We start from the raw sequence: 21,886 nt of genomic DNA, 5'->3' as shown, positions 1-21,886 counted from the left end.
GATCAGACCTTATATAAGACTATATCATACTTATATACTCACTTTATTTTTTTTCTAATTATTTAATAGAAATGAGGCTGTAATGCAGACTCTTGACGGAAATAAGTCTTTTATGAAAGAATATAATATATTATTGCTCCGTACACATTTGAATTCATTTATTTAAATCACTCACCACTAATAAAACTCTGATTCTCATTATTTTTATTATTATCTGAGTACAAGAATTACACACTTATTCTGTGATAAAGTTTTTAGTATAGCAAATTATGATACATTGTCAAAAACATAAACAAACTCCCAAATTACACCTTGTGCCCATCTTTAGCATTTTAAAATATTAGTTTAACAAGCTTGTAAGTTTACAAGTTTATTGGTACACTTAGCACATACATACATGTGATAAAAGGTTATACAATAGTATACTAATAACTACAATAACCAGGCTGTGGGTTGTTACTATCAGAAGGAAGAAATAATGTGGAAAAGTTGTTACACATTTATCAAAAGGAAAATACATGCTTCTATGATTATCGAACGTTTTGTGTGTTTGGAATGCCGGGTGGTTTTTTAAAATGATTTAATATAATAGCCAAATATTTGCCTAATTGACGAAGTGTTTGTTCATTGTTTTCATTCATAAGAGATTCGAAACTAAGACAATTTGTGTTTCTTTGGAATCGCTCTGGAATTTGTTTTTTTCGTAATTGATTAAAAAAACTACATTTGAATAAGTAATGAAATTCGTCTCCGACCTCTCCAGAATTACAAACATTGCACATTCTATCGTAACGTTGGACATTAGCTCATCTAAGTTTTTCAATAGGAAGATGATTGTTACACATTCTAAAATTAAATAATTGTTGTACAAGGTAGGGTGACAATTTATCAAAATACTGTTCATATTTATGTTCGTGTTTGTACATACGGTAATTAAGGCATTTACTGGAATCAAAGACATTGCTATGCCATATTTGTGAGTACTGATTTTGAAGACTTGATTCTATTTTCTTTAACAACATATCTCTAGAACCATCAAACATTTGGTTTATCCATACATAGCTTAAACCACATTCATCTAGAATAGACGTAACAAATGTTAACCAGTTATACATTTTAGAATTATGAACATAGTCTGAGTACATGAATTTATAAAACAACAAAGACATTTTATCAGTATTTGATATCATATTATACCAAAAGCGAATAATTCGTTTCTTGATAACAATTGAAATGCGATATCTCCCAATGTTTCCATATAGCATAATATGAGGAGTACTACGTTTAACATGTAATATATTTTTCATAAAGTCTGTATGCACTTTTCTAACAGGTTAACGTCTGAGTAACCCCAAGTACCCCATTCTAAGTAAGAATTGGAAGAATAGTTGAATCACACAATTTAAGTTGGCAATCCATAGATAAATCTAGATTTCTTATTTTTCTGTATAGACTTAATAACGATCAACATTACACAATACATTTGATGTATTTTTTTATATATTTTTTCTCCTTCCATTTCCTTTTAAAGAATACTTTGATAGCAGTCCCGGTGAAAAAATACTTGAAATACTTGAAATACGAGTCAATTTATGTAAACGTTATTTAGAAATCCACGCATTGTTTATTACAGTATACACAATTCATTTACACTGTTACACGTTATTGGTGGTAGATACTAATTTTTAGTAGTTTTTCTTATTGTCAGAAGCGTCACAGCCATCAACACATGTCACATCTTAGTTAAGTTTAATAGTATTTTATTGTTTATATGCTGTACAATAAGTATGCACACTTCGGCAGAGCAAACAAATGCTGCCGACGATCAGGTACATGATATACTATATTTTTTTTTACCTTATACTGCAGGATGTACCTTCGTACGTCGAAATATCAAGAAACGATCATTTGAGTCAAAAGAACAACTTGCTAATAAGGGGAGCTTTTGGATTTGTGTGTTTAATTCCATTGAATCGTTGACACCTGTAATATTGTTTCTATTATTTCTTTAACGTTCCTGGCGACGGTTTGCTTTAAGATAGCCATCCTCAACAGGTTTTTCCTGTAGGTTTGTGGTATTGCGCCTCCTATTTGAAACCGGTCGCAAATAACCATCTTGTTCATCATCCCGTTTACGCGTATTCTGGTGTCGATTATTTGAAATTGGCCTTAAATATCCCTCGTCATGCTGGCCATACTTAGGCGTAAGGTACGGGTGGTCTACATTGCTCCCTTTGTTACTGCCATGCACCTTCAAATAGTCGTTATTCACTTTTGCTTCTTTCTCGAGTGGCAAATACTCCGCACCGGGTCTGTACTGGAACTCGATATATCCTTTTTCATCTTTGCGCATAGTAAGAGATTGAGGATGGTCAGGCTTTTTATCGGATATGTAGTCATAGTGACCACTTTCATTGAGAGGTTTGGCTGAATTAAGTCGGTTATTTCTGTTTTCATCTCTTTTACTTTGGAGATCCGTATATCCTCTATCACGGCCATTGTCATTGATGGTAAAATAATCTTCACTCTTTGGAACGGAAGATCGAAGCTGGACAGAGTTTCTGCAAAACACGAATAAGCAAATATTGGCATTATGTATTGTTTGAGCTGACACTCGGAAAAACAAATAACACAAATAACACAAATAACAGTTGTTCTGTGCAGTGCAACGAAAATAATTGGGTCTTTACCCAACTAAATACACTATTTAAAACCCGTAGCTATATTATAAGAAAGAAAATAAATTCTGTTTGTTTTTTTCAAGTTCTGAGTATTCATGCATTATTATTCGAGTCATTAACTTTAGATTTGTTTTTGCAAAAAGAACCTTTTGAGCAAATAATTTTTCCAAACACTATAACAACATTTTCGGGCAAAATGCAAATCGAACAGAGAAAAAACGTGTACAATTTTACACAAAGAGTTTAAAGGAGTTGAAATTGCTTAAGTTTTTTCTTGAAACAGGGGACTGGGTCCATGTTGAATGATTTCTCAAAAGCTTTAAAATATCTTTAATATAAATTCTCTATTTTACAAAGGATGTGTGCCGATAGTAGAACAGGTTACATGAAACATTTTATTAACAAAATTAAAATATGAACTTTTGAGTCTTGAGCCTCAGAACACTAGTGAATATTGGCCATGTTGTAGCGGTCATCAATATATAAGCCATGTTGTAGTGTTCATCAATATGAACAATATACACAAAATGGTAAGGCGTGGTGGGAAAAGAACATAACCGACAGATTTACTGTGACTTATGGTGTGTTTGTCCATGACCCTTGTGTTTGGTCATGTCGTAGGCTATTGGGCTTGTCCCTGCACTAATCATTGTTTAATCATACATAAGTTGAAGGTCTAAACACCATTGATTGTGATTAATTATATAAAGAGTAAATGAATTTATTTTCGAATGAAGTTTGAGTCTTACCGTATAGTGCTAGGTATCTCGTGACGGCCATTCGACTCTATAAATTAGGTAATCATAAGTATGGTATACACAATTTTGATTATGAATTATGACATATTTTTAACGAACATACATCATCAAGTGATGCATTCTATTTTCTCTGTTGTCTAACAAGAAGGGTTCGTTTTTGTTTCGTCTTTTGCTTATCAACAATATGGACATTAAATTTACCAGAGCGTTTGGAATCAAGGGTTTTTCATTGTACGTCATTTCGTATCAGCTTATAATTGTTTAAATTCAATGGTTTTGTTATTTCTACTTATCACATTGGAAGTAGAGATTGAGCAAAGTATGATCAATGAACAAAATGGCGGTAACAGTACCTTTTCCATTTGTTTTCCTTTTAACACAAAGCCAAACAACGAAGACGAAAACAGCAATTCCCACAATTCCGCCTGCACTTCCTATAGCGATCCATACAATATTGGACTCACCATAAGTTCCCGTTGCTTGAAAGAGTTATGATACCATTACAGTTATTACATCTCAACCTTGCTGGAAGTAGTTTGACGATAATTTACGCCAGAATCAGTTATACAAATATTGATTAATTATTTGTCAATAATGTTAGTTTAATAATACTCCGACATTGCTTATAATGTTTATGTTTTACCAAGTACTATGGAAACAAGGAATTGCACATTTGTCTAAATGATCCTGGTAACATCCATTATTATCAATTGAATCGCTTATATACTCCCATTTGACATTATGTCAACATCATCGTAACAAGATTTATCCCAAACTACATGTATTCCTTACCTGCAATGCTGATGCAAGTTTCACCATCTCTCACGTAGCCTTCAATGCAGTCACAAGCGTAATCTCCGTCTGTGTTTCGGCAATCAGTGTTCGCACTCGTACAGATGCTTTCATTAAAGCACTCATTGAAATCTTCAGTACATTTATAGCCTGCCCAACCTGGCTCACAAAAGCATGAACCAGTCTTTATATCGCACGTCCTCTTACCTTCATTTCGTGTATGTTCGCCAGAACAGTTGCAGGTCAAATTGCATATTTCGCCATGTTTGTCTTGTTGACATTCTGAATCAGCGGAAGTTACAGTAAAATGCAACGGGATTATGACGGATGATCGAACACTTCAAACTATGAATGATACTTCGAACTATGAACAACCGAAATGAAACATTTATTCTATAATGGCGTTAGAATATTAGTTTTGAATACGATTTAGATCATTAAGATTACCTTTGAGGCAACTCCCATCGTGGTAGTAAATGTCACCATCTTGGCACTCGCACTTATATGTTCCCGGCAAATTAACACATTTTTCTTTCGCTCCACTGCATCGTGTAGCACTACATTCGTTGATATCATCTGTGCACTGCAACCCCTGCCAGCCAGTTACACACTGGCATATACCAGTTATATGATTACACATCTGGGCCTGGTCTATCACATGATACTCGTTGCAATCACATGTCGAAGAGCAATTCGGTCCAAAAGTGTTGCCGGTACACGCTGCAATTAAATAAACGTACAAACTGCGATAAATTAAAGGTGCGAATATGAACGAGTACGATAAAGAAAGGCAAATATAAACTATTGTTTTCTATTTGATAAAGTGTGTGTATATCTGTTTATTTTAATACGGAATACTAGTAATATCTCGTTTATAAAATATGTGATCGTTTGCTTGTGGTTCTAAGGTAGATTGACGTAAGGCTGTCACTTCATTACTCACTGAAACAAAAACGACAGTTCTAAATGACCGCAATAAGATTTGCATATGTTTAACCTTTACATTCCAATGGACGCTCATTATTTTCTCTAAAAATTGCAAGAAATCCGTCTGTACAAGAACACTTAAATCCTCCTGGCTGATTGTTGCAAACTGAATTATTGGGACATGCAACAGAATCGCACTCGTCTATGTCGATATTACAATTGACTCCGATCCAACCATTCTTGCATATGCATTGACCAGTGACGGCATCGCACACGACTGTGTTTGTTTCATCACATGTGCAGTTGTTTGCACAATCAAGACCGTGTGTACCGAACGGACAACCTAAAAAAACAATATGTATTATTATTTAATTTTATATATGTGATCTTATTTTAAACGTAAAATAAAAAATAAAACACAGTATGTTCATTACATAAGAAAGAGTTTGTACCTGTACAAGTACCATTTTCCCCTTGGTATCCAGTGCTGCAACGGCAACTGGTGCCTCGACAGTATGCATGTGTAATGCTTGTGCAGTGCTCATTGTTAGTGCAACGCTCGAATAGTTCGACTGTAATAGAATTAAAATATGATAATAATAATAATTGGAGATAAAATAAAAGCAAGGCGATATGTGACTCAATGTTTCACAAACCCGCAATCTTGTAAGATTTCAACCTACCCGAAGTCTTGCATGTAACCTTAACTTGTCCCCTTCGGCATCCAATGTGGTCATATATGGCTCCAGACCAGGAGCATTGATTGAAATGAGTTTCATTTCCAAAGCATTCGTCTCCGTTTAAATCCAGCCAAACCGTAAGCCTTTCAAAGTCGTTTGGAAGGGGTGTAACCCGGCTTGCTTCCAAGTCAGCAGCTCTACACATTAATAAATTGTTACATTATCATGGCAAACACAAGCAACGTTATTTTCCAATTATGTAATTAGGATATATAGTGTAGAGTTTAAACTTTGCATGAAAAATTGATCAGTACTTATAGATGGAAAAACATATAATCGAGCACGTCGCAAGCATCATACATGAAGCCAAAGGATCTGCAAATCACGTCCAAGTATGTAAAACTAAAGAAGACTAGTATGCAAACATCGCCCCATCTGTTGTCCATCTTCACCTGAAGAGCACCAGAGCTATTTGACTCTCCACCAACTAATCGCATTTCTGTAAAAACTTGTTCTGAAACGGACCCGCCAGGATATTAAAACCAGGTAAATTGTCCTTATAAGCATGTAATTATAAGGTGGTTGCAAGCATCTCTACAAGTATGACTTAACATCAAAATTCAAATAACCGCTTTCATGAGTAAATAGGTGATACCCAGTATGTATCGCCTCGTTTTAGTATTTTATAATCCACAACAGCCATTGTGCCTTGAAAAGTTTGTACATACCAAAACAATGGACACCCGTTAAATCGTATCCTCCATGAAATGGTTGTATCCAGTTAATGTCACATTGTGTTATCTCTGTTTCATTACCAAAACATCTTATAGCGCTTGCAACTTGTGGATGCATGTGATCGTTGTAGTAGAAATTATCGACAAAAATCCCATTATCACTAGAATCGAAAGATTAATGATTGGCTAATACTAAACTATATTTTTATACAAGCATTTTGTGCCTTTGCATTATTTGCAAACATAAGTTGTGGCAATGTGCGCATGCGCAGTTATAGAAATTTACTCGTGAAGAGTCGGCTTTTAAACGCAATTAAGACGCTAAACATTTAAGAAATCTATCTTATCTGATGAGCTGAAAATGAACGGTAAACACTTAATCGTAAAGCATACCAAAAAAGAAGCACTTACTTTCGTTTAGCTGTTTTATTTAAACGAAACTGGCATAAAACAAAAATGGTATCAACAGAAACTGGCCTTTTCGATGAATATTTCTTGGTAAAACAGCAAGAGCAGAATATTAATTGGTTTCAGTTATTGTGTCAAAAGCCTTGTCCACCTTAAATATTTTATGACAAAAACTTTTAATGATAGATACAACAAAACATATATGTAAACAATGAAATAACACAAATCACCTACCCATATCCGAGGTTTCTGCAGACGACACCGACAGCCGACTCGTGCATATTAACATGACCCCATGTTCCGTTTGCATTTAACAAAACAACGCCTTCGTATTTGTATTCAGTCACGTTTCGCAAACGCAAAAAATCACCTGTAACTTGAATGAGTTTTGCAAAATGATATATTTCAAATGTGATTCGACATTCACAGACCATGTGTTATGTAATGGTAAGGGAAATTAAGTATTAACATAATTTAGTTGTGATAACAAATATACCCAAAACAATTCTGCAATAATATGATGTAGCTAATTAGACATGTACGCATAAAATAACCATGTTAGCAGAATATTTGTAAAATAAAAACAAAACATTTCGACGGTGGTGACCTTTCGGTCAATATAATATACTTAAAAGTTGAAGTGAATTTTAAAGTCCAAGTTTTAATGAAAAAAGGCCCCGGTGACAACTTTAAAACTTAAAACAGTTTACATGTTACTCTTTTTAAGACTACTATTATCGAGTCTGTGGAAGAACAACGATACTGCGTCTCAAATGTAAGTATTGTACATAGAATGTCTCTAGCGAATGGCAATAAATCTATTTCATATCGTAAGTGTCTAGCCAACAGCAATATAACTATTGAAAATATCGTGTCTCTAGCAAATGGCAATGTAAATGTTTCACAGAGTGTGTCTCTACCATACAGCAATATAACTTTTGCACATATTTTGTCTCTAGTAAACGGCAAAAGCCTTTTTTAACATATTATGTTTCTAGCAAATGAAAAACAAATATTGAGCATATTGTGTGTCAAGCAAACGACTGCATTATTTCTATGCTCATATTGTGTCTCTACTAAACGGCAATATGGCAATTGCACATCATTGTGTCTCTAGCCAACGCCAATATAAGATTCCACATAAAATCTGCCTTACAATAAAAACAATATAATCATTGCACAGCATCACTTGCAAACGGCGTTGTAAGTATTGTACAAAGTGTGCCTCTTGCAAACAGTAATGTGACCGTTTAGCATATATTATCTTTAACGCACGGCAATATAAATATGGGCATTTTGTATCTCTAGCAAACGGTTATAAATCTATTGCAAAAATCTGCTGTAGCAAATCACAACTTTACTATTTCATATAGTACGTCAATGGCAATATTTTAAATAATTTGTCCCTAGCTAACGGCAATTTAACTGTTGACCATAATTGTGTCACTAGCAAATGGCAATGTAACTATTGATCATAACTGTGTCACTAGCAAATGGCAATATAACTATTGACAATAATTGTGTCACTAGCAAATGGCAATATAACTATTGACCATAATTGTGTCACTAGCAGATGGCAATATAACTATTGACAATAATTGTGTCACTAGCAGATGGCAATATAACTATTGACCATAATTGTGTCACTAGCAAATGGCAATATAACTATTGACCATAATTGTGTCTTTAGCAAATGGCAATATAACTATTGACCATAATTGTGTCACTAGCAAATGGCAATATAACTATTGATCATAATTGTGTCTCTAGCAAATGGCAATATAACTATTGATCATAATTGTGTCACTAGCAAATGGCAATATAACTATTGACCATAATTGTGTCACTAGCAGATGGCAATATAACTATTGACAATAATTGTGTCACTAGCAAATGGCAATATAACTATTGACCATAATTGTGTCACTAGCAAATGGCAATATAACTATTGACCATAATTGTGTCACTAGCAAATGGCAATATAACTATTGACCATAATTGTGTCACTAGCAAATGGCAATATAACTATTGTCAATAATTGTGTCACTAGCAAATGGCAATATAACTATTGACCATAATTGTGTCACTAGCAAATGGCAATATAACTATTGACCATAATTGTGTCACTAGCAGATGGCAATATAACTATTGACAATAATTGTGTCACTAGCAAATGGCAATATAACTATTGACCATAATTGTGTCACTAGCAAATGGCAATATAACTATTGACCATAATTGTGTCACTAGCAAATGGCAATATAACTATTGACAATAATTGTGTCACTAGCAGATGGCAATATAACTATTGACCATAATTGTGTCACTAGCAAATGGCAATATAACTATTGACCATAATTGTGTCTTTAGCAAATGGCAATATAACTATTGACCATAATTGTGTCACTAGCAAATGGCAATATAACTATTGATCATAATTGTGTCTCTAGCAAATGGCAATATAACTATTGACCATAATTGTGTCACTAGCAAATGGCAATATAACTATTGACCATAATTGTGTCACTAGCAAATGGCAATATAACTATTGATCATAATTGTGTCTCTAGCAAATGGCAATATAACTATTGATAATAATTGTGTCACTAGCAAATGGCAATATAACTATTGACCATAATTGTGTCTCTAGCAAATGGCAATATAACTATTGACCATAATTGTGTCTCTAGCAAATGGCAATATAACTATTGATCATAATTGTGTCTCTAGCAAATGGCAATATAACTATTGACCATAATTGTGTCACTAGCAAATGGCAATATAACTATTGATCATAATTGTGTCACTAGCAAATGGCAATATAACTATTGATCATAATTGTGTCACTAGCAAATGGCAATATAACTATTGACAATAATTGTGTCACTAGCAGATGGCAATATAACTATTGATCATAATTGTGTCTCTAGCAAATGGCAATATAACTATTGATCATAATTGTGTCACTAGCAAATGGCAATATAACTATTGACCATAATTGTGTCTCTAGCAAATGGCAATATAACTATTGACCATAATTGTGTCTCTAGCAAATGGCAATATAACTATTGATCATAATTGTGTCACTAGCAAATGGCAATATAACTATTGACCATAATTGTGTCTCTAGCAAATGGCAATATAACTATTGACCATAATTGTGTCACTAGCAAATGGCAATATAACTATTGACCATAATTGTGTCACTAGCAAATGGCAATATAACTATTGACCATAATTGTGTCTCTAGCAAATGGCAATATAACTATTGATCATAATTGTGTCACTAGCAAATGGCAATATAACTATTGACCATAATTGTGTCTCTAGCAAATGGCAATATAAAGATTGAAATTATTGTTCAGCAGGCGGCAATATAACTATTAATCATATTTTTGTATCAATAGTATACGGCCATATGACTGCTGAACATAAAAGTGTCTCTAGCAAACGAAAATATAACTATGGAAAATGTTGTGCCTCTAGGGAATGGCAATTCATCTTTTGTCTTTTACATATAGTGTGTCTCTAGCAAACGACAATATTGCAAATCGTGGGTCTTTTGCAAAAAACAATGTAACTATTGAACATAGTTTGTCTTTTGCAATCAGCAAAGTAAATATTCAACATCATTGTATCTCCAACAAACGGCAATATAACTCTTGCACATATTGTGTCTCTATCAATATATAAATACCATATGGTAGCATGTGTGACATTGATATTGTCAACCCGAGAGCAGAATGTCACCTTCGGCTAACGCCTCGGGTGACATTCTGTTTCGAGGGTTGACAATATCAATGTCACACATGCTGTCATATGATATTTATTTTATTATACCGAACAAAATTAAGTACAGAAAAAGTTTAAATATGTATTTAATCAAACAAGTTTAACAAGGTTAACAAAATATAACATAATGAAATAATTATATCTTGAACAAAATTCCACCTTTAATTATGCTTAAATTCCTTCAAAAACTGTTGTCTGATGTTTTTGTGTAAACATTGAATGGTTACGTCACTGCTGTATGTGTATAAGGGAGGCAATCGCGTCATGATTTAGCTAAAATATTGAAGCAGTTATTTGCCCTTATATGACATTCAAAATGTCATTGCGGTCACATGACCTGACAGTGAATTTCGTTTGGTTACGTGTCTAAAAGGTTGAAAATGTTTCTGATAGTCAAAATATCTCTTCTTCGGTTAATGGGATTTAACCATTGTAGACAAAAGTGAAGTATAATAAACAGCAATATGACTATTGGACATATTGCGCCCCAAGCGAATAGCAATATATCTATACAACACATTGTGTCGCTAGCCAATGTCAATATAACAATGGCACAGTGTATGTATGTCAAACGGCAATATAACCACTGCATACCATTTTGTGTCAAGCAAACGGCAATGTAGCTACTGCACAATTTTTGTCTCGCCAATGTAGCAATTACTCATCATTGTGTCTCTTGGACATGGCAACACACCTATCGCATATAGTGTGTGTTTAGCAAACGGCATTGTACTGTTTCATACATTGTGTCTCTAGCAAACGGCAATGAAGCTAGTTCACACATTGTGTCTCTAGCAAACGGCAATGAAGCTAGTTCACACATTGTATCTCTGGCAAACTGCAATGTGACTCGTTCACACATTGTGTCTCTAGCAAACGGTAATGAAGCTAGTTCACACATTGTATCTCTGGCAAACTGCAATGTGACTCGTTCAAACATTGTGTCTCTAGCAAACGGTAATGAAGCTAGTTCACACATTGTATCTCTGGCAAACTGCAATGTGACTCGTTCACACATTGTGTCTCTAGCAAACGGCAATGAAGCTAGTTCACACATTGTATCTCTGGCAAACTGCAATGTGACTCGTTCAAACATTGTGTCTCTAACAAACGGTAATGAAGCTATTTCACACATTGTATCTCTAGCAAACTGCAATGTGACTCGTTCACACATTGTGTCTCTAGCAAACGGTAATGAAGCTATTTCACACATTGTATCTCTGGCAAACTGCAATGTGACTCGTTCACACATTGTGTCTCTAGCAAACGGTAATGAAGCTATTTCACACATTGTATCTCTGGCAAACTGCAATATGATTCGTTCAAACATTGTGTCTCTAACAAACGGTAATGAAGCTATTTCCCTCATTGTATCTCTAGCAAATTGCAATGTGACTCGTTCAAACATTGTGTCTCTAGCAAACGGTAATGAAGCTATTTCCCTCATTGTGTATCTAGCAAACTGCAATGTGACTCGTTCAAACATTGTGTCTCTAGCAAACGGTAATGAAGCTATTTCCCTCATTGTATCTCTAACAATTGGTAATGAAGCTATTCCACACATTGTATCTTTAGCAAACGGCAATGAAACTAGTCCACATTTTGTGTCTTTATCAAACGCCAATGTAGCTTTTGCACATAGTCTGTCTCTAACCAACAGCAATATGACTGAAGGACATATTGTGTCCCTTGAAAATGGCAATATGACAGTTGCACACAGTGCGTGTATGACACGGTAACCACTGCACACAATTATGAGTCTAGAAACGACAATGTAACCATCGGCAACATTGTGTTACTAGCAAACTGCAATGTAACCATCGGCATCATTATGTTTCTAGCAAGCTGCAATGTAACAAACGGTCATCATAGTGTTTCTAGCAAACTGCAATGTAACCATGGGTATTATTGTGTTTCTAGCTAACTGAAATGTAACCATCGGCATCATTGTGTTTCTAGCAAGCTGCAATGTAACCATCGGCATTATTGTGTTTCTAGCAAACGACAATGTAACCATGGGTATTATTGTGTTTCTAGCTAACTGCAATGTAACCATCGGCATCATTGTGTTTCTAGCAAGCTGCAATGTAACCATCGGCATTATTGTGTTTCTAGCAAACGACAATGTAACTATTGCACATCATTGTGTCTCCAGCAAACTGCAATGGAACTTTCAGCATTATTTTGTTTCTAGCTAACTGCAATTTAACCATCGGCATCAAAGTGTTTCTAGCTAACTACAATTTAACCATCGGCATCATAGTGTTTCTAGCTAACTGCAATTTAACCATCGGCATCATTGTGTTTCTAGCTAACTGCAATTTAACCATCGGCATCATAGTGTTTCTAGAAAACTGCAATGTTACCATCGGCATCAGTGTGTTTCTAGCAAATGAGAACTTAACTATTGCACATAATTGTGTGTTTACAAAACGGCAATATAACGGTGAAGGTGGTACTATTTCTTGATTCGGCGTGTGATATGGCAGTTTATTTCTATTTAACGTAGCAAAATGAAATATACGACGAAATATCCGATACAATTACACATCATGTCATAATCTCAAAAGGCTTCAGCTCGTCTCAAGCATGGAACTCCTACGGAATGGGCCGTGTTTTTACCTTCCCGGCGGCCCCGCAGTGCCGCGTGAATGCGGTGGTTTTGTCTTCGCGCAAAATACAGCGGGGAATGGGCCTTACCCAGGGTCCCTGGGGTGTGGTGGATATTTGCGGGGATTTTACCAACAGTTCGTTCCCAGTGCGGGGATTTTACCCGGTTTTGGTTGGACCGTAAGTCAAAGTCCCCGCTATTTCCTGGATCGAGGGGAGATGGGGGGGGGGGGGGGGTCAATTGACTGGTGCATCATTGTCTCCCTTTAAGGCCGAGGACCTGTCCCTAAATGTCCGCGATCAATCTTTAGATCGTGTATACATGTCATCAACGTATACTTTAGGGAATAAAGGATATCTAGAGAAGGTCACTGGAGTTCTAATAATAACGTTGTAATAATATGTACCTATTTTAATAAACACGTTGCTTAGTGGGAGATTCGAGACGTCTAATTTCTGTCTAGTGACTGTCATATGCACGTGTTCTCCCTTTTGCCAACCACAGAAATAGGCGTTATCCATGATTGTCCCCAAGTTTTTTAAAATAATCCCGGCATTGGAAAATTCTCGCCAAATTTATTTGAAATTCCTATCATTATGTTTTAATTCCCGCTGAGACGTTATGCCTAGCGCACACACAGAACAAGAAGCCCAAGAGACTGTTCACTACTCTGGTAACCAATCTAGCAGACTGAACATGTTGGCAAAGTTTGACAACTTTGAGGAGTCAGTACGGTCGGTGGACAAGAATAATGAAGTTTATGAAGTTGTAATAGAATAGCTGTTTTGTATTGCCAGTTTTGAAAGATAAATTTATTGTAATTACCAGGGCATTGTTCACCAAGCGTGAGGTAGCCTGTTTTGCATGAACACAGATTGTTCACACACACAGCGTTTGCAACTCCGCTACAGTGTTCATCAGTTGTACAAACTTCCCCCAATCGTGCTGAATGTGGAAACAGATAAAGGTTGTGTACAGGTTTGTATGATGAAATTTGTTTGAAATGTACATTTTTATTAACCATTTTATAGATATACATTTATAACTCCATAATTATGAATTAGACATATTGGTTCAAAATATAAAAAAGTACAAATGCATATTTTTTTTATAACGTTGGAGCAGCAAATGCACAGGAAACAATAAATACTTACTATGGCATGTGACAGTCTGGTAGTATTCTTTGCAAGCAAACTGGTATTCAAGACGGTGAACGTAAGCACACTGGTTAAGTTTACTTTCAGATATGTCACACACCATTCCTGCTGCCTCCAACCAGTTGATATGATTCTTGCTATGGTCTATGCTGAGCGGCAGACTGGTTCCATTTGAATGACTTTAAACGGTTAAAATATAGTCTCGTCAATGTTAATCTTTAATTATTTATAATTAGTGACAATTAGGTTCTAAAACCATAAACGGACAAAAGAGACATCACTCTGTAGGTTTATGAGTGTGAGTGCATGTGTGTGTGTTTGTGTGTCTTCTTTTGTTATTTGTAAAAGGTATTCGACATTCAAATGTTTTCCGTAAGATAACGTGACAAGTTATGGTATGCGAATTCCACCTAATAAGTAACATAATAACCTGTTAACTAGTTAAGATGTGTTGCAGTTACCCGTATTTATGCATTTTTTGCTTCTAGTTATGATTCGCCAATTCCACTTAGTAAGTAACATACTTAATGATCAACTAGATAAGATTCGTGTAACCAGAGACCTATAAATGCATTCAAGATTCAGGCACTAACAGGTTATGTAGTTATAGTTTGCGCATTCCACTTAGTAAGTTACTGGTTAACTAGATAAGATTCGTGCATCCATTTACTAAGTGAACCATAAGTATAAAACCAGTTTAAAATATACTATATGTTTAAAGATAACTGGTAACAGGAATCTTATCACGATAACCATTGTATAGCTAAAAAGGGTAACAGGTGGCAGATCTGGGCACTTTCGAGCCTGTTGTTAGTCTTATGATTTAATCTTACCAAAAAGTAACGTGAATATTAACTAGATAATCATCGCGATAATTAAGTGGTTAACACGAAACAATTCAGGAACGTTATCAGGTTATCTTACGGCAGTTATATGCCACCATAGTCGGATGGTTTTGGGTTAAGATGTTGACCAACTTGAGGAAAGACTATTTTATTAGATTTGGGGGGAAAAATCACATTAGGCCGATTGTTCAGAACTTTATTACAGTTAACGACTTTGTCACCGTCATCGTTGTTAACTGTAAACTCTTTACTGCTTTCCATGTTTTATGGATGACTTGTGATGTATAATATTTCTAACACGATTTGAGAAATAGTTTAGGATGAACTATTTAAATATGTGAGCACATCAACTAATAGTTCACGCTTAAAAGTTAGCAACGATATCTTTAATCACGTTATTATGTTTGTAATTTAAGACCAACATGTGATCAGACGTGCCTCACGACAACAGCATCCTATAATACCCAAAAATGCAACGTATGGTCTTTATAAAGAATATAAAATTATGAATGTGTAAAATCATGATGTTTACGTGTATCCAATAGTCCTGCATATGACATCCTCAATCGTAGAAGGTACCCAGTTGTAACCACACATGTATCCCCATCTGTCGTCCATCCTCACCTGAACCAGGCCGTTACGTGGCGTTGCTCCACCCATAAGTCGTACCTCACTGAATGCATGCTCTTCAATGAGAGTGCACACTATCTTTATTTTGCCATTGAATTTAAATATTATGTGGATTCATAACCTTTACTTTGATGGTTACTGACAGTTGTTAAAGCGAACTTCTCAGGAATATAACAATCTATATTCCCGTTTGTATGCTATTTTATTGTGCTTTGTTTTAGCACATGCCACTGAATAATGCTTATACAATATCAGACAAGGTTAGAGTAGTTTCCATGTTGATAGGTTTCGAAGCTGATTATTTAGACACGGAAATTTTTGGATCTTGTTCGAATTATATGTTTACATTTTCACCGAATTGTTTTATTCTCATGCGTCTGATGTGGTGACTTTGAATACAAAGTGGCTTCGTTTAATATTTTTTTCTTTTCTCATAAGCCGGAAACTTTTTCTAATCTCGCTTAAAATACATCCTAAATTTTTTAGCCGTAAAATTGCAGATAGGCAAGCATTTATATATAGGCTTAATCATTAAGAATTTCAACTTTAAAGCTGCACTCTCACAGATTGAACGTTTTGACAACTTTTTTATTTTTTGTCTTGGAACGAGCAAATTTTTGCGAAAATCCATGGAAACCAGTTATAAATGACTGCTTACAAAAAGTTAGATCACAGATTTTTATATTCAAGCTCAAAAATTGATGATTTATGCATTTTTCTTAAACCGTTAGTTACGGTGTAAGCCATAAAACATTAATTTTTGAACGGAAATATGAACATCTACGACCTGAGTTTTTGTCAGCAATCTTATATCATTGGTTTGCAGATATTTACGCAAATATTTGGTCTTACCAAGACAAAAAATAAAAAAGTTGTCAAAATGGTAAATCTGTGAGAATGCAGCTTTAAAGAGTTTAAAGGTCCGCCTACTGCCACTGATCCGATACACACTCCCAGTGTCTTTTTTACGGTTGCAATGTTCAATTTTATTCTAAGTCAGTTAAATCACTTGAAGTAAAATCTTAATGATTAAGGTGTCAGCCTCAGAGGTTTAAGTCTAAGTGAATTAGATAATCTGAAGTAATATCAATGACTAAGAATGGCACTTACTTCGCCCATTCTCAATCATTTTAATTTACTTAATGCCATTTATTACTTCATATTTAATACACAAGTGAAGCATTTTCCCTATATATAATGTTTTAAGATATTTAACCGCTACTGCATTCCACCAGTACAGTTGTGATATTTAGAACTGTTCCTATCGAAAATGTATAAAAAAGTGTGGATTTTGAACATTAAGTTAAAACGTCGTAGTCACCATGGACAAAACTACTGAAATAATAAGCAGTAAGCGTGATTTTGCGTGAAACATGTAACACGTATGGGGATTTTAAGTAAAGGGGTGGCTATTTTCAAAGAGATCTTAATTTTTTATATAGAACTTCAAATCCAACTTTGTTTTACTTGGGAACGATTTACTAAAACTGATATGGCTACTAAGTTATTCTCTTGGTAAATAATGTTCTCTTTTATAACTTTACACAATATAGTTATATGAAGAACACCTACCGAAACAGTGCACACCGGCTACATAGCTGGCTCCCCTTGGTATAACGTTGTTTGATCCCTTTATGCACGTGGAAATGTCGTTTTCCGTTCCATTGCAAGATAATATGCCGACAAGCATGGGAAGACCGCTCGTAAGATTTCCCGTCATATAAATGAATTTGTCAACAGGAAAACCGACGTATCTGCAAAATACAAACAATTCATTTGTTACGTTAAAGTATTCAAAGTATTCACTCTCTATCAACTATCTCTATCTCTATCAGTGCAAAAGCGGGTGGGGAAAACCACAAAAGTTAATGTTTTATTTAGTTATGAAGAAAAATCGTTTCCGGGTGTAAAACATTATACTTTATGACATGATTTTGAGTAGTAAGTTGTTGACCAGATTTAATGAAAGAAGATTTAGTCAAATTTTGGATAAAAAACATTCACATTTCTTTCGGAAAAAATCTGTCGACATATTAGCTTTTTGTGTCAAAATGCCCTAGTCTACATATTATACAATGTCTTCTGGGTTTTTGATGATATCTTTTTAATATCAGAAATAATTTCAATAAAATAATGAAAATAGTCGATTAAATTCTGGTTTAAAAAACAATCAAATATCTTTCTTAAAATAGCTATAACCACCACAAAGCCAATGACATTGTCTGTTGGATATTTTGTATTAAGACGTTACCGGAACAATAACCTGTTAGTGAATTACGCAGAATTCAGACAGCCTTTGTATTTGCCTTTACTGATAGCATTCCATTATGTATTGTAGTAAGGTCAGTGACGCCATATGCATACGATCAAGCAATGTCACTACTTTCTGCAGAAATGTTTTTGATAGTTTTGGGAAAACTTAAGGAGAAATCGAATGGCAGGATAACTAGACTATGTTAATGCAGTTTACCATCCTCGGCCAAAGATCATTGTGAACATTTACGATGTGCTATCTCTCTCTCTCTCTCTTCTCTATCATAAATTATATCCAAACCAGCTCGTTGTGTAATTTGTGGTAGGAAATACAAATTTTGAATATAAATAACAGAATACAAGTTCATATTAATCACACATACCCATGACCAAGTAGTTTGCAGATGGTCTTTGCCGTGGTTGGTTCTATGCTATGTTTTGAAACATAAGCCCATTCACCGTTTACATTGACTTGAACTGGTCCCTCATAATCATAGCCTGTTATATTGTCAAGACGTAAGTTCTCGGCTGCAAGCGAACATGGTGACCGGTTAAAATACTGGTTCGAGATTGCGCAAATTCAAAAATATTTATAATTTTACAATTAATTGTAAGTGTAAATATACTGATAATATACAAAATCTTACCTAAAGCCGATGTACAAATAAGAACTAAAACTAAAATTTGTTTCCTTAAATCCATCGATGGTCGAAATGTTAATATTAAATTTACAGATGATATAAGTTACAACCGTCCTTAATTGCTAACAATCTTCCAGTATCGATCAGGAAGTCGCATTGCTTACTTCACAATGAACATCATTAAAATATATTTAAAGTTTCGAATAACATTTTGACATTGAACCATACTTTTTGTATATTGGATTTTTGTCTTTATACCAAACGTTTTAGCTATTAGTCCTTTTATCATGCAGACAAAATAATATTTAACAAATTATACAACCAAAACAAGTAAATAATGTCCCCATACTTGTCGCAGTATTAAGGCCTTAAACCCTCACACTTGAAATCTGGGATTTTTTTATACGAAACAGGAACACCATTTAAAATAAACGTCCTTTGCTTCTTGATGTTTGCAAGTTTCATTTTATTTTTGTATAATTGAGAAAAACACATTCTTACTTTCATATTCTTGAATGCTGCTTACTTGAAAATAATATCCATCACAAACAAGAATCAGTATTGAGGTGCTATCGCCTTGGTTGACATTAACGTCTCTATGACATCTGGTATTAACATAATATTACCCTCGCGTGCAGTCTAAATAAAATAAAATACGGTTGAACTCCTTGTGAGAAGACACAAAAATCTAGAAATAAAAATAATTAAACCAGAATTAGATTATCATTTGACGTCATAATAACGCAGGAAGAAATAATCCCTGGATATTTGATATGATCTTGCTGACTCAGTGTCTATTCAAATACCACACTTGGGTGTTTCGTGAAACTCCATTGGTTTCTACCTTCTCTGGGATTTTTCGTGTACATCCATGCAATTCGCAGTATACTTCCCTGGATTCCCCGTGCACTTCGCAGGATCTCTCCGTGAACTTCCCTGGATCTCTCCGTGTACTTCACTTGATCTCTCCGTGTACTTCACTTGATCTCTCCGTGAACTTCCCTTGATCTCTCCGTGTACTTCACTTGATCTCTCCGTGTACTTCGCTGGATTTCTCGGTGTACTTCCCTGGGTTTCTCCGTGTTCTTCCCTGAATCTACGTGTACTTCCCTGGATCTCTCCATGTACTTCCCTGGGTTTCTCCGTGTATTTCCCTTGGTCTCTCACTGAACTTCCCTGGATCTCTCCGTGTACTTCCCTTGATCTCTAAGTGCCCTTTCCTTGATCTCTCAGTGTTCTTTCCTTGATCTCTCCGTGTACTTCCCTGAGACTCCCCGTGTTCTTCCATGGGATTTCCCATGTACTTCCCTCGATAGCTCAGTGTACTTTCCTGGGACTTCCCCTGTACTTCCATTGATATCTCAGTGTACTTTCCTGGGTCTTTCCGTGTATTTCCCTTGATCTCTCAGTGTACTTCCCTGGAACTCCCCTTGTACTTTCATTGACATCTCAGTGTACTTCCCTTAATAACTCAGTGTTTGCCTTGTACTTCCCTGCCACTCTCCGTGTTCTTCCCTTGATCTTTCAGTGTACTTCCCTGGATCTCTCAGTGTACTTCCTTTGATCTCTCAGTGTCCTTCCTATGAAATATCAGTGTACTTACCTTGATCTCTACGTGTAACTCCCTTGATCGCCCACTGTACTTCCCTTGATCTCTCAGTGCCCTTCCCTTGATCTCTCCGTGTACTTCCGTTGATCTCTCAGTGTACTTTCATTGATGTCTCAGTGCCCTTCCTTTGAACTCTCAGTGTACTTACCTTGATCTCTCCGTGTTCTTCCCTGACACTCCCCGTGTACTTCCCATGATCTCTCAGTGCCCTTCCCTGGATCTCTCAGTGTACTTGGCTTGATCTCTCCGTGTATTTCCCTTGATCGCCAAGTGTACATCCCTTGATCTCTCAGTGCCCTTCCCTTGATCTCCAAGGTTACTTCCATTGATCTCTTAGTGTACTTCCCTTGATCTCTCAGTGTACCTCTATTGATCTCTCAGTGTACTTGCCTGGGACTCCTCGTATACTTTCCTTGATCTCTCCGTGTACTTCTCTGGGACTCCCCGTGTACTTCCCTTGATCTCTCCGTGTACTTCCCTGGGACTCACCGTGTACTTCCCTTGATCTCTCCGTGTACTTCCCTGGGACTCCCCGTGTACTTCCCTTGATCTCTCCGTGTACTTGCCTGGGACTCCCCGTGTACTTCCCTTGATCCCTCAGTGTACCTCTATTAATCTCTCCGTGTACTTCCCTGGGACTCCCCGTGTACTTCCCTTGATCTCTCTGTGTACTTCCCTTGGACTTCCCGTGTACTTCCCTTGATCTCTCAGTGTACCTCTATTGATCTCTCAGTGTACTTGCCTGGGACTCTCAGTGTATTTGCATGGGAATCCCTTTGTACTTCCCTTGATCTGCCAGTGCCCTTCCCTTAATCTCTCAGTGTACTTCCTTTGATCTCTCAGTGTACTTCCCTGGCACTCTCTGTGTACTTCCCTTGATATCTCCGTGTACTTCCTTTGATATCTCAGTGTACTTGCCTTGGACTCCTCGTATACTTCCATTGATCAATCAGTACTTTCCTTGATCTCTCAGTGTACTTCCTTGGGACTCTTCGTGTACTTTCCTTGATCTCTCCGTGTACTTCCCTGGGAGTCCCCGTGTACTTCCCTTGATCTCTCAGTGCACTTCCCTGGGACTCTCAGTGTACTTCCCTTGACATATCCGTGTACTTCCCATGATTTCTTAGTGTACTTCCCTGGGATTCTCCGTGTACTTCCCTTGATCTTTCAGTGAACTTCCCTTGGACTGTCAGTGTTCTTCCATTGATCTCTCAGTGTACTTCACTGGGACTCGCCCATGTACTTCCATTGATGTCTCAGTGTACTTCCCAGGGACTCTTTATGTACTTCCATTGATATCTCAGTGTACTTCTCTGGGACAGTCAGTGTATTTCCATTGATCTCTCAGTGCACTTCCCTAGTTCTCTC

The 21,886-nt window shown here is 36.0% G+C and overlaps 1 protein-coding gene across 3 annotated transcripts; it reads right to left on the bottom strand.

Annotated features, from left to right (window-relative positions):
* Positions 1 to 312: 312 nt before the first annotated feature.
* LOC128232110 (scavenger receptor cysteine-rich type 1 protein M160-like) lies at positions 313 to 19,542 on the bottom strand. Of its 3 annotated transcripts, none has more exons than XM_052945475.1 (17): positions 19,411 to 19,542; positions 18,652 to 18,796; positions 17,588 to 17,769; positions 15,918 to 16,071; positions 14,538 to 14,719; positions 14,209 to 14,328; positions 7,215 to 7,356; positions 6,567 to 6,733; positions 6,199 to 6,352; positions 5,842 to 6,035; positions 5,611 to 5,730; positions 5,229 to 5,501; positions 4,679 to 4,951; positions 4,232 to 4,513; positions 3,793 to 3,918; positions 3,431 to 3,467; positions 313 to 2,561 (listed from the first exon to the last, which is right to left on the bottom strand). In XM_052945475.1, exons 3-17 carry the CDS (start codon positions 17,733 to 17,735, stop codon positions 2,009 to 2,011), a joined length of 2,925 nt encoding a protein of 974 aa, XP_052801435.1. In that variant the 5' UTR covers positions 17,736 to 17,769; positions 18,652 to 18,796; positions 19,411 to 19,542; the 3' UTR covers positions 313 to 2,008. The 3 variants fall into 3 exon arrangements, with proteins under 3 accessions (XP_052801435.1, XP_052801433.1, XP_052801434.1); XM_052945473.1 differs by lacking the exon at positions 19,411 to 19,542 and adding an exon at positions 18,916 to 19,046; XM_052945474.1 differs by lacking the exon at positions 19,411 to 19,542 and adding an exon at positions 18,916 to 19,046 and having other exon boundaries at positions 7,215 to 7,350.
* Between the last annotated feature and the right edge of the window lie 2,344 nt (positions 19,543 to 21,886).

This window comes from Mya arenaria, chromosome 4, assembly GCF_026914265.1.
Source record: "Mya arenaria isolate MELC-2E11 chromosome 4, ASM2691426v1".
NCBI classification, from domain to species: domain Eukaryota; kingdom Metazoa; phylum Mollusca; class Bivalvia; order Myida; family Myidae; genus Mya; species Mya arenaria.
The sequence above is the reverse complement of the archived record's forward strand: the minus strand, read 5'-3'. Positions and strand labels throughout refer to the sequence as shown.